At 39.0% G+C, this 13508-nt stretch overlaps 1 protein-coding gene across 2 annotated transcripts in view; it reads left to right on the top strand.

Annotated features, from left to right (window-relative positions):
- The window catches only part of ptpro (protein tyrosine phosphatase receptor type O), a 169101-nt gene that overhangs the window by 69740 nt on the left and 85853 nt on the right, over positions 1–13508 (top strand). For both annotated transcript variants that reach the window (XM_073066200.1, XM_073066202.1), the window contains exons 4-7: positions 1001–1153; positions 3277–3729; positions 5094–5255; positions 7098–7294. In XM_073066200.1, the coding sequence (XP_072922301.1) occupies positions 1001–1153; positions 3277–3729; positions 5094–5255; positions 7098–7294 (965 nt within the window). The remainder of the gene's footprint in view (positions 1–1000; positions 1154–3276; positions 3730–5093; positions 5256–7097; positions 7295–13508) is intronic.

Below are 13508 nucleotides of genomic sequence, written 5' to 3'. Positions count from 1 at the left end.
GCCTAGCAGCTGCAATCTTAGTAGCTGGTTGTTAAAGGGACATGCTGCAAGACAAGCAGTGTTCTTCCTGCTCACAAGGGAGCATTGCTACTGGATGAATGGAATTACGAGGAGGAGCTGGGAAGGTGATCTCAAAGGAGAAGTTGAGCACAGTGATGAAGAACTCTATCAATTGGAGACAGCCCCCGAGAGTTACAGGCAGATACTTCCTGCAGGAGGCTGTCTTAGGGGGGGGGTCTCAAAAGCCCGTGAATGCCTGTGCTTTAAGCAAATCTGCCGTAGCAGGCTGAAGGTGATGGAGATGGAGCCTTAGGTATAGAGTTTGAGTGACATCATCAATAAGTAGCAAACAGTGGGATGTGGCAACAATCATGGTAGAGCAGCCTGCAATGATCCTAAGACCATGACCTTGACTACCAAGGGCAAAGCAGCTCGACAGAGGTGAGCTCGCAGGAGGTCATAGATCTCAGTAAGGACAAAGAATACAGTTAACATGGTTTCAGGGGCAGGAGACTGTTAAACCTTGGTCAGTATGTAATAGTGATCAATGGTCCTTTTTGAGACCAGTAAAGTTGAAAATCACACAAGAGATTAATTTTGGACATTGCAATCCTTTTGGTATCTTTAGGGAAGTTTTACTGGCTGGGGTGGAGGATAAGCTCTATGTGCGTGCATGTATGTGTGTCTCTGCATGTGCACGCATGTGTACAGAGATCCATCACTATGTTGGGAATCAAACAGTGAACCAGATGTACAAGTTCAATTAAGCCAGTGGTAAACTCGGCAGTACTATTTATATTTTGTGTTGCATGAGGGAATTTTTAGACCTGGCAGCTTTTCTCCCAACATTCTGGATACTTCTTGCACAAGCATTATTTATAGGAATATCTTGGGGCCCTTAACATCATTGTAACTTTTAAGAATTGTCCCCTTTGTAAATTGCCTACTTGTTCACATTTTTTATTATCTATACCCATTGTGTTGTCTTTTTCTTAAACAGACTTTCTGAAAGGCAAATTAATTTTCAACACTTGGCTACCAGGAACATGTTACAGTAACATCACATTGCAGCTGGTGGCCGAGGCCAACGTCAACAGAGTTCCATTAATGGAGTACAGTGCTGTTGGTCATGAACCGAAACATCATCGAACAGGTAAAAACCTATCTTGACTGTCTTTCCAGGACAGCGATCCAATGGTACCAAGGAAAATAGGTCACCACAGGGCAACAGGATCTCATCCATCATGGTGGATGCCAGAGGGTTCATTGGCTTTTTGGACTTGATGGGAAACATCAAAGCACTAACCAGGCTGCTGAATTAAGCAGCATCGACAGGGAAGGTCCTGTTTCCTGAAGTTGATTCCTTTGAAAGCATGGGAGTTAGAACCCATGAAAATGATGTTTGCAGCAGCCTAGATGATAATATATGGAGCTAACTACATCAAAATAATCAGAGCAAGTAAAAACCATTCAACTCAACAAGCCCACAACATCCAGATTATAGGCCACTAATTATGCTGTACTTTGATTTCTCTTGGGAATTGCTGGTTAAGGAATAATTTGTCTATTTTTGTAATGGAAGCCAGTGGTATCACTCAGATGTCCTCAGCAGGAGTGTACCGGGTATTCATTATCCCTTGAGAATTTGTGGTTTAGTCTTCAACTTACCTCAAATTATGGCGCTGTTTTTCAGCTCGATACTCAACTAAAGCTGTTTTCATTTTATCAACAGCTCTTTTAGTTTTAAGAAATTTTAAGTTTCCAGCAAAAATAAATTGGATTTTCCCCACAATGTGTGAAAGCTTTGAGCCTTTCCCAATGGTAGATGTACGCTTGTTGAGTTGGAAATGGAAAAAATTGTACCCAACTAAGCTGGTGGTCTCAGTCATACTGACATGTCAATAATAATCAACTCATTTGTTCAATTTGCCCGTTTACTTTATATTTGATCTGTCTTATTAATCATGCTTAACAGATGACTTCTGGATATCATCACGGTGCATTTCAGATTAGATTCCTTTCTGGTTTCTGAATAATTTTGTCTGTTTTATGCATTATCCCAAGGAGGTCAGTCTTGAGCAATTCCATGCTCTGTTTCCTTGCTCTACAAGTGACTTAATTACTGTTACTTATTTTGAATCCTTACGTGTACTCACAGTAAAATATAATTATTTTTATTTAGCTACACAGTGCACAGTAATCCCTTCCAGCCCTTTGAACCAGGCAGCCCCAGCAACTCCTGCCAAACCTGATTAAGCCTAACCTAATCACGGGACAATTTATTATGACTAACTAACCTACTTGGTACGTCTTTGACTGTTGGAGGAAACCTGAGAACCCGGGGAAAACCCATGCATTCCACAGGGAGGACGTACCCATCGTCTGACGTCTCAGTCCTTATTGAAAGTGCAGTCTCAGCAACTTTATCAATTTTCTTCTTGCATACATCCAAAATCTGCCAGAGTCATTGGTAAATTAATTCCACAGCAGCTCCTACTACTCAGTGCTACAGGAGCTGGGTTTTAACCTTACTCATTTTAAATTGCATTGATCATCAAGCAGGTTATGGAAGTTCAAATAGCATTTAAAAAGATGTAAAATAATTATATTTTAGTCAATTTCAATGGCTTAGTTTAGCCAAAATATAATTACTTTACATATGTTTAATATTAACTGTGTAAATTTAAACTAGCATTTTCCCAACACTGGAAGGAGGTGAGGGGTGGACGGGAGATTGAGCAAGATATGCTCTATGCTAATAGTATGTAGGACTGGTTGAATTGCGTGGGCTGATCACGCAATTGAGCTGAGATGCTCCGCTTGGGGGTGAAGGGAGTTTAAAGAGTTGTGTCCAGAATTTGAGATTCAAGTTGGGAAGAGTGAATTATGAAAGTACACCTGTGTGCCATTATTGAGAAAACCAAGAAGAAAATTGAAGTGTTATTTTTTTGAACGTATCCTTTAAAGGTGAGCAAATCCCGTTCATTTTACAGGCATGTAAGGGAAGTCATGACAACAAGGCCAGTGTTCACTGACCATTCATGATTGTGCTTGAGACCCCGTTGTGGACTGTGTTTCTAGGGAAGATACTCCTATAAGCTGCTGAGAAATTAGTCCCAGGATTTAGTGCTGAAATATTTCCAAACAGGGACAACTTCTCACCTTCATTTAGTGCATTGATTGAACTTAAGAGTCATCACTTAGTCAGGATGACAGGGTTTTTATTTTATTTAGTACCTTCATCGGTAAGGAAATTATTATCTTTTCCCTCAACAGTTCCCTATCCCCCAGGCAATGTGTCAATGAAGATTGTGTATGGAGGAAGCCAATTTAACAGTGAAAGTCATGCTGGTCATGAACAATTTTCACTCAACGCTAACAAAGTGGTGGTTGAGGGAAGAAATATAGTCGATACTGAGGTCAGTGATCTCACAACCACCAAACCAGTCAGTAAGGGAGATCATAAATCATCCGGTGAAGGTGACAGCAGAGGAATTTCTAATTGGGCGCAGGAGTTCCAGCCGGATAGTAAAGAAGCCTCGGCAAGTGGAAGTGATTACTTAGATGTAATGAACATCACTGAAGTGAACGCACAACATGTCACGTACACGACTACAGAGCCCGTGAGTTCTGTTGCCAATCCAAAGACTGTTTGGCTTGTGCTCGAATGGTTCCCTCCAAAGCCACCTACAGCCTATGACGGGTTCAACATTTATATCCAAAGGCAAGGTAAGCCAGACTACCAGTACTGCTTTTGTAAAAGTCCAGCAGCCAAACACCAGCCTACTGGGTATTAACTTCAGTATGTCAGCATGGTTCTGTTCAAGCTATATTCTTGTGTCTTGGGAAGCAAACTAGGGCTGACATCCCAGCTCAATAACTAGGGGGTGTAGCACTGTTGGAGTGCTGTCTTCTCAATGAGATTTCAAACTGAAGGCTCATAAAATTTCTCATTATGTAAACCAGCCAATTTTACTCCTTCCCCTCCCCCCACCTTTGCTCCCCCTTCCTTTTCATTCCTGGTGAAGGGTCTCCGCCTGTAGTTTATTACCTTCCATTGGTGCTGACCTATCTGAGTTCCTCCAGTGATTTGAGCGTGTTGCCATGGATATACTGTCATGCAATGGATTTCCACACTCGCGTCAGTCGTGCTTCCTACGTGGAGTAGTTCCGACTCTTTGGAAGTTTTTAATTGATTGCAAGATATTTTGAGGAATCCTTTAGTGAACGGTTAGAGAAATGCAAGTGATTTTTTTTAAATCTTTCCAGTAAGCAATAAGCCTATATCATCATACATCCGCTAAGGAAGGCTTCTTCTGGTATTGCAGACTTAGCCCCAGGAGACTGATGTGGTTGGTGTTGGGCCAGACACACTTTGTGTATGCTATTTGGTATGCTTGTTAAAAAGAAAGCAGCTTGGAAAAATATCCTCTTAAAAGTAACTGATGGACAAAAGAATTCATCCTGGCCTTTTTAAAAAGTACCCGACAACAGCCTTCCAAGTAACAGTTTTTCAAATCATTTGAACATTTCCTTGAATTAAGTAGGGAAAAACAACTTTTTATATCACATAGAACTTTGAGGCAAAAGGTTGCATCACATGTTAACATTGTTGATTCATTTTTCCCTTTAAAAGTCTTAGTGCAAGAGTTACAGAACTAAAAAGAATCGGTGCTGAAGAGGAACGTAAGGAAAGAGGCACTGATAGAGTGGACAGTCAGTGCCTTTTTCCTGGAGCAGAAGTAGCTGTTATCAGCGAGCATAAATGTAAAGAGGATTGGAGGAAGGTGGAGGGCAATGTCAGATGCAGGTTTTCACAGAGAGCAGTAGGTGCACGGACCATGGTGCCAGGGGGTGGTGGTAGGGGTCAATACATTAGGGAGATTTAAGAGACTTTTAGGCATATGGATGAAAGAAAAATGGAGGGCTAAATGGAACAGTAGCCTTGGATTGATCTTAGAGTAGGTTAAGAGTTTGGCACAACATTGTGAGCCGTAGGGCTTGTAAAATGCTATACTGTTCAATGTTCTAAGATGCAGTTATAAACAATTCGGTGTTCTGTACACTGACATGCCTTTTTCATTCTCCTACAGGGCACCCCACTGATGTTTACAGAGTGGATAATAACAGTTATCTATTCGAGGTGCAGCTCAGAGAGCCAGGGAAATACATTGTAAATGTGACAACGGTCAGTTCCTTTGGTACCTGTCTGACTAGAGAGGGCTCGTCCAAGAGACCCCTGACTTTCTACCTGAGTAAGTAGCTGTGTGAGATCAGCAAGAGAGCTGATAATAGCAGTAATGGAGGATACCAGCAGTCTCTGGGGTAGAACTGTGATCACTGCCCCGTGTCAGTGTTCTGTACTGAGCTCTACATTTGACCTTCAGCTCATTGCATGTGTAACCCCTATGGCCAGCTGTGCCTGAAATCCAAGACACGCTGATAGCCTATTGCTCCTTGCAGAACTGTTGGCTGTCAGACAACTTGATCCCTCCCACACTAAAATGTTATACTTTGGCAGTATAGAGTCATAGCATTGTAATGTATTGAATAGGCCACTCAGCCCAACTTGACTAGACCATCCCATTAGTCCCACTTACTCACATCCCTCTAGACCAAGGCTTCCCACCCTGGGGTCCACGGACTCCATGGTTTATGGTAGAGGTTCATGGCATAAAAAAGGTTGGGAATTCCTGCTCTAAACCTTTCTTTTCCATGTACCTGACCAAATGTCATTTATATATTATAATTGTACCCGGCTCTACCACTTCCTCTGGCAGCTCTCTCTATACCCACTCTCCAGAAATGGAGCCCCTCAGTTTCATTTTAAATTTCCCCTCTCACACTAGACATATCCCATCTAATTCTGGACTCCTCCACCCTGGAGGAAAAACGCTGTGACTATTTACCTTACCTCCACCCTCATCATTGTGTAAACCTCCATGAGAGTCTTTCTGTGTTTTTATTTCCTCCTTTTATTATTTTGTCTTCATCCTTTTATAGGTTAATTTCTCTTTTATTCACTTGTGCTTTTCTTAATATTTATTCAGTTTGGACTTGTGTTTAGAGGGACAGATTCCAAATTTAGAGATGCCGTGATACTTGGAGGTGTGGTGAAGTATAAGGAGGCTGGTAGTAAACCTGATGGAGATGCAGAAAGGTTGGTGGAATAGGCAATCAGTGTCAAACGTAATTTAACGTTAAGCCATATGAAGTGTTACAGTTTGTCAGGAAGCAAGAGGACAGAATTTGACTGAGAAAGCACAGTTCTGGAAGGGGAATGAATAAAAGACACTTCGGCACGTGGATGAAAGAGAAATGGAAGAGCCTGTGGGAGGGAAGCATTAGATTGATTTTGGAAAAGGTTAAAAGGTCAGTACAGCATTGTGGGCTGAAGCGTGTAAATGGATAATTCACTGAAAATGGTAGGAAAAGTAAAGAAAGTTTTTTTTAGAAAAGCATACAGAATTCTGGGCTTTATAAATGGAGATATAGAAATCCAGATTAGAGAAGTCATAATGAAACCTGATAAAACACTGGGACTTCTATCACTTCCAGGCAAGCAGATTTTTGAAAAAATGTAATGACTTTGGAGACTATCCAGATGAGATTTAGCACATTGATTCCTGCGATGAGACTTTTTAGACTGCAGAAGCTGAGGTTGTTTAGCTGGAACCGAAGAGGGTGCAAAGGGATCTGATAAAGTCATGAAGCTGAAAGATAGAGTGGATAAGGAAAAACTGTTCTCATTAGTGGAGGGGGCAGGGATCATGGGGCACAAAAATAAAACATATTAGCAATAGAACCAGAAGGTTTTGAGGATAATCTTTCAATACCAAGATTGGTTGGGGCTCAGAACCTGTTGAGGCTAATTAGTGCATCTGCCAAAGACATATTTGCAGAGCATTGGAAGGGGCTGCAGGACTTGGTAGAATTAATATAGATTTAATTGGCCAAGCCACCTCTTTCACTTCTATTATCCTTTTGATTCTTCAGACTGGTTTGTGGTCTTTCTAAGCATTTGATTCAGTTTAATGTTCCTCTCAAGTTGGAAGCTAAATTGTTTCTCCTAAAATATATTTTACATTTCTTTTAAGGTTCTTCTGGGAAATGGTTTAAGGAGGTCACTGAAATTCCTCAAAATGTTTATGTGAAGGTGCTGAACTCTATCACTGCCCTTGTATTCTGGACTCAGTCGCAAGAAACCAGCTATGACTGTATTGTGTCGGTTCTGTCTCTCTCTTGTCAGCAGCAAGCAGAAGGACAAAGAATTGAATCACTTTATTGCTCAAAGGTATTGAGTTTAAGCCCAACTATATAAAATAAGATGTTGTTTATGTTATATTATGAACATATTTGTTAACATATCAGTGTTCCATTTTGGATTGAATCTCATTTTCTTCCATGAGCTTACTGTGTTGCAGTGGTTTCAAAGGTTCATTTTATTGTCAAACTATGCACGTACAATACAACTCAGGTATTCGTCTTCTCCAGATCGCCAAGAAATAGAAAAACTGTGCGAGTTGTTGAAAGAAAAAGCATCAATTCCCCCTCCCCAGCATGAAAAACAAAAAGGAACCAAACTCGAAAACCTCAAACACCCCCCACCCCCTCCCTCGCACAATAACTAACAGATCGCCCACCCGATAAATGGCAGCTAGAACATCAAAAACTATGAACCCCCAACCCCCTCCTTGCAAAAGTAATCTCCAATCGGCAACAAGAAAGAAAACACTGAATACTGAAGGAGACCAATATAAACTATGGTCTAATAATCATATAAATCTCAGAATTTCAAAAATATCCTCCCGTCAGCATTGAGGAGAGCATCTGCAGGAATGTCTTCTGTGAAGAACGACCACCACGCCAGGACTGAACACCATTGACCTGGCTACCTACTGCCATTGACCCCGTGGCCTCCATGCAGAGTGGCCGCTGGCCTCCTCCGCATTCGCCTTGATGCTTCAGAATGGAATCAATCATGGCTTGGTCTTCCACACAAGGCACCTTGTGCTCTCGGTTCTCTGCGGGGACAACAGAGCGTGGGATCATTTGATCGGATTCCAGACTGCACGTCACAGTTTCTGAACACAATCAAGGCATAAAGAACAAGCTGATGATGTAGAGAAGGTGAAATAATCGATGAGATTGGCTATCTGGGAGATGTCAAACGAGGAATCCTTGTTTCCTGGCGCCATCTTTTTTTTTCCTTTCTCAATCCTTTTATTAATATCAACATTTCTTCTTTTCAACTAATACCACAGAAGAAATTTCCTGCGGGACACTTTTAAAGCATATATATGTGGACAGATTATTTCCTATTCTGTTAGTTTGAGAAAACGTATTAAGAATGAAACTCTCTTACTGGTTGATAAGATCAAAGAAATTGATAAGAAATATTCTATTGCTCCTAGTAAGGAGCTTTATAAACAAAGAGTTGAGTTTCAAATGGAACACAGCTTATTACTTACATCCTCGATCGAAAATCAATTAATGAAAACCAGAAGTGAATTTTATATACGCAGTGATAAATTGGGCAAATTATTAGCTAGCCAATTGAAGACTGCTTCAGTTAAACACAAATTATTAAGATTCGTAAACAGAATGATGATTTGACAGTTAATCATGATGAGATAAACAAATCTTTTCAAGATTTTTATACCTCTCTGTATCACTCTGAATTTCCTCATGATCTCAATACCATGCATGATTTTTTAGGGAAATTGAATTTTCTGAAACTATCACCTGAAGAACGTTTAGCATTAGAAACTCCTATTACAGATGCAGAAATAAAAGGTGTAATTTCCTCAATGAATTCCAGAAAAGCACCAGGTCCAGATGGGTATACAGTTGAATTTTTCAAGTTTTTTTCTTCTACTCTTTCTCCTTAGTTATGTAGGGTTTTTGAAAAATCAATTAGATTAGGTAAATCACCACAATCATTTTATAGAGCTTCTATCTCTTTAATTTTAAAGAAGGACAAAGATCCTACTGATTGTGCATCCTATAGACCGATATCCCTGTTGAATGTAGATTCTAAGATCTTTTCCAAGATACTGGTGACTAGGTTGGAGAAGGTATTAACTCAGATTATTTCTAAGGACCAAATTGGATTTATCAAAAAACTGTTATTCATCTTTTAATATTAGGAGCTTAATGAATATTGTTTATATTCCTTCACTTAGCATTCCAGAATGTGTCATCTCATTCGATGCTGAGAAAACATTTGATAGAGTTGAATGGCCATATTTATTTACGGCGCTTGAGAAATTTAGCTTTAGTCCGATATTTATATCTTGGATTAAAGTGTTATATCACACCCCAGTAGCCTCGGTTCTTACTAATAATCAAAGATCTCCCTTTTCTCGCTTATTTCGGGGTACTAGGCAAGGTTGTCCTCTCAGTCCATTACTATTTGATATTGCCCTGGAACCTTTAGCAATTGCTATTCGAGGAGCACCTAATATTCTTGGTATTACTTGTGGGATGGAGATACATAAGTTATCATTATATGCAGATGACTTGTTATTATACATTTCTAATCCTGAGAAATCCTTTCCCACAGTTATATCACTGTTGGCTCAGTTTAGTAATTTTTCTGGTTACAAACTGAACCTTAATAAGAGTGAACTGTTTCCCCTAAATATCCAGGTTCCTATTTATGGAAGTTTACCGTTTAGATTGGTTACTGATCACTTTATATACTTAGGGGTTAAAATTACAAAAAAACATAAGGATTTATTTAAGGCTAATCTCTTACCTTTAATTGATCAGACTAAACATTTGTTCACTAAATGGTCACCACTGTCTCTGTCACTGATAGGTCGGATCAATGCTATTAAGATGATTATTTTACCTAAATTTTTATATATATTTCAAGCGGTACCAATCTTTATTCCGAAATTCTTTTTTGATAATGTTGATTCAAAAATTTCTCCATATATATGGCAGAATAAAAATCCCAGGTTAGGTAAAAGATACATACAGAAGTCTAAAAAAGGTGGACTGGCATTGCTGAATTTTAGATTTTATTATTGGGCAATCAATATCTGATATATGAAATGTTGGTTATGGGACTTGGATATAACTTCTAGTCCTCACTAGGTAAATTTGGAAACCAAATCTGTACAAGGGTTTTCATTGGGTTCTATTTTAGGAACTTCACTTCCCTTTGCTCTTCCTAAATTGCATAAACAAATTGACAATCCGATAGTTAAATACACTTTATGCATATGGTTTCAATTTCAGAAATTCTTTGGGTTGAATCAACTTATTTTAGCAATTCCTATTGTATCTAATTTATTTTTCATCCCTCTATTATGGACCAAACCTATTTAGCTTGGAAGATTAAAGGTATAATACGATTTTCTGATTTATTTTTGGATAATTGCTTCATGTCTTTTGAACAATTATCTAATAAATACAATTTGCCTAGATCCCACTTTTTTAGATATTTACAGATTAGGAACTTTTTAAACACTGTGCTTCCTACCTTTCCAAATCTGGATTCTATGAATATTTTGGAGAAAAATTTAGAATTAAATCCTTTTCAGAAAGATGTAATAGCAACTATTAACAACATAATTATGAAAATACTTTCAGATGTATCTTATAAAATTAAGAATTATTGGGAAAGGGAACTTAAGTTTACTATACCTATTGAGAAATGGGAAAAAATTCTTCAATTAGTTAATTCATTGGTCTATATGTTCCAAACATTTGTTGATACAGTTTAAAGTTGTGCACAGGGCTCATATGTCCAAGGATAAATTAGCTGGTTATTATTCCCATATAAATCCTATACGTGACAGATGTCATTCTGAGACAGCTTCTCTAACTCATATGTTTTGGTCATGTCCGTCTTTGAAAAAATACTGGAAAGATATCTTTGATATTATTTCAATGGGATTGAGTATTGATTTACAACCTTACCCTATTACTGTGATTTTTGGGTTACCAATGATAGAGCCAATTCATTTAACTCCTTCAGCTCGTCGGATAATTGCATTTCTTACATTAATGGCTAAAAGATCTATCTTGTTGAATTGGAAAGAGACTAATCCCCCTACCACATTTCATTGGTTCTCTTAAACTATGTTATATGATCCTTCTATTAAATTTTAAATGACTTGGAGGCCATTTATTCAATATTTTCATATGATGTAATTTGACCTTTTTCCAAACCTATTTCTTTCTTTTCCTTCTGATTTTATACATGTACTGAGGATCGGAATTGGTGACACTTACGATTTGTTTCTTTTCTTAGATATTATAAACAGCCCATGTTTCTTTTTCTTTTTCTCTTTTTTTTAGTTAGTGGGTGGCTTTGGATAGATTAGCTTTGCTTCTGGGGTATATAATTTCTTTTTCTTATTATTACCAATTTTTCTTGCTTTGTATATGTTATATTTTGTATCATGTATGATTTTGGGAGACTTAATTCTCTTGTACCTATTGTGTGTATATCCATGTATGTTAACTATTAGCAATATAATCCCAATAATTATGTATCAGTATTTGTTATTTTCAATATGTTAATATCCTGGCACCATCTTGACTGAAGTTTTCATTAATGGATTAGAATCATGAAACCTAATGATGCAGATGCTTTAACATTTATTTTTACTGAAAATGCAATTAACTGTCTGGAATAAAAAAGCGAGCATTATTAATAGTGACTATATAACCAATAGATTATTGCCCAGCTCACTGAAGGAAAAGAAGCTTGATATATTTGGTCCATCCAACCTGTGCCTTCAAATCCACAGCAATATGGTTAACCCAATTGCCTTTTGAAATCTATTTTAACCTACTTTGGCCAGTTTGGAATTATTAATAAATGCTTGCATATACACAATGTCCATGTCATGTAGGAAAAATACAAATTTTCCTGTTTTTAATATGAATAACGAAAGGTATTATCAAATCTCTGACATCTGTACTGACTGAAAATTTCCCTTAAGTTTTGTCCTCTCTCTGCTCTGTCAAGATTCAATATTGTTTAATGTTGTTTCCAGTACATTCATGGAAAATCTGTGGAGATTTTAAATCTTTGCATTTTTCTTCTGAGCTCATATCATGTCCTAGTTGAAACAGGGCAATGATTTGCTGGTATCATGCATATACATTGAGAATAATTCCACTTCTAGAGCATCAGTAACCATGTGACTGTACCTGTATTCGTTCACTATGAATAGCTGGGATCAGTGGCTGATGCAATGTATTGAATTCAGAAATCTCAACTATACAGTCTGTCCCCAGACAAGTATGAAGGGCACACCAACTGGGATCTAAAGCTAGAACAGAGTCTGGTACCAGCTCGGATCAAATAACAACATTGCCATCTACTCTGTGCCCTGAAGATTGATGCAATCCCAAAGAAGTCGTGCTGGTGGCTCGACTTCATTTGGAGTTAGAGGAGATTTGGTTTGTCACCAAGGACTCTTTACAAATTTCTACAGATGCACGGTGCAGAGCATTCTGAGTAGTTGCATTACAGCCTAGTAAGGGGGCTCCATGCACAGGATCACAAGAGGCTACAGAGGGTTGGAGACTCAGTCATCTCCATCACTGGTACCCTTCCTGCTATCATGGTCATCTTCAAGAAGGCAGCCTCCACCACCAAGGATCTCCACCATCCGGAACATGCCCTCTTCTCATCAGGACCATCAGCGAGGAGGTACAGCATCCTGAAGACCCACACTCAATGGTTCCCTCTACCATCAGAATTCTGAACAGTTCATGAACCCATGGACACTACTGGATTACTCTTGTTATTTATTTCATAACAATATTTCAATTTTTACATCTTTGCACTGTACAAGAAGGCTTCCACATTGTGTAAATGATTATAAACCAGATTCTGACACTAGGTCCAAGAGAAGGTATCGTTTGCTCACAGTTCCAGGAGTGAAGGATGTAAAACCGTGAGTTGGGTCAGGATGACCTCAGGACCGACCAGGAGGAATCGGGTTCCCACTTCTGCCCACCATTTTAACCTATGCAGGAGCTGGTTCTTCAGTCTCTCAGGACCTATTCACAGTGCAGTTCCACTGCACACTGGCAGAGGTCACAAAGCCTTCAGCAGCTCTGTGCATCAGAGCAGCGTCCACAAGAAGGGCCACATTAGCACTCCATGTATGCAGATAGTGGTGAACTCTGCTTCTGGCTACTTTTCCGTTAATGGACTGCTGCATTATGCAACAAGCACTGTTTAATGTAATGGAATATTTAAAATAAAAACGCTCTGTGAAGTACAGACTGTTGACAGGTGAAGAGTCAATAAAGCCCATTGAGAAAGGCAGCTGATGAAATTTGAGTTTCGTTAGCTTTCATTGCACTTTGATCTGTCAGCCTTAGCTCTTGTGAAACAAGGGATTTTATTACGATGAATGCAAGAATACCACTTCTGTCATGGGATCCATTAAACAGTCTTTGTCAACTGCAGCCATACCTGCTCCATCGCTTCTCTATGAGCAAGCAGTTGGGCTCCAAAGGGAACAGCAGCA

This window comes from Hemitrygon akajei, chromosome 14 (assembly GCF_048418815.1).
Source record: "Hemitrygon akajei chromosome 14, sHemAka1.3, whole genome shotgun sequence".
NCBI classification, from domain to species: Eukaryota; Metazoa; Chordata; class Chondrichthyes; order Myliobatiformes; family Dasyatidae; genus Hemitrygon; species Hemitrygon akajei.
This window is presented reverse-complemented; position numbering and strand designations above follow the sequence as displayed.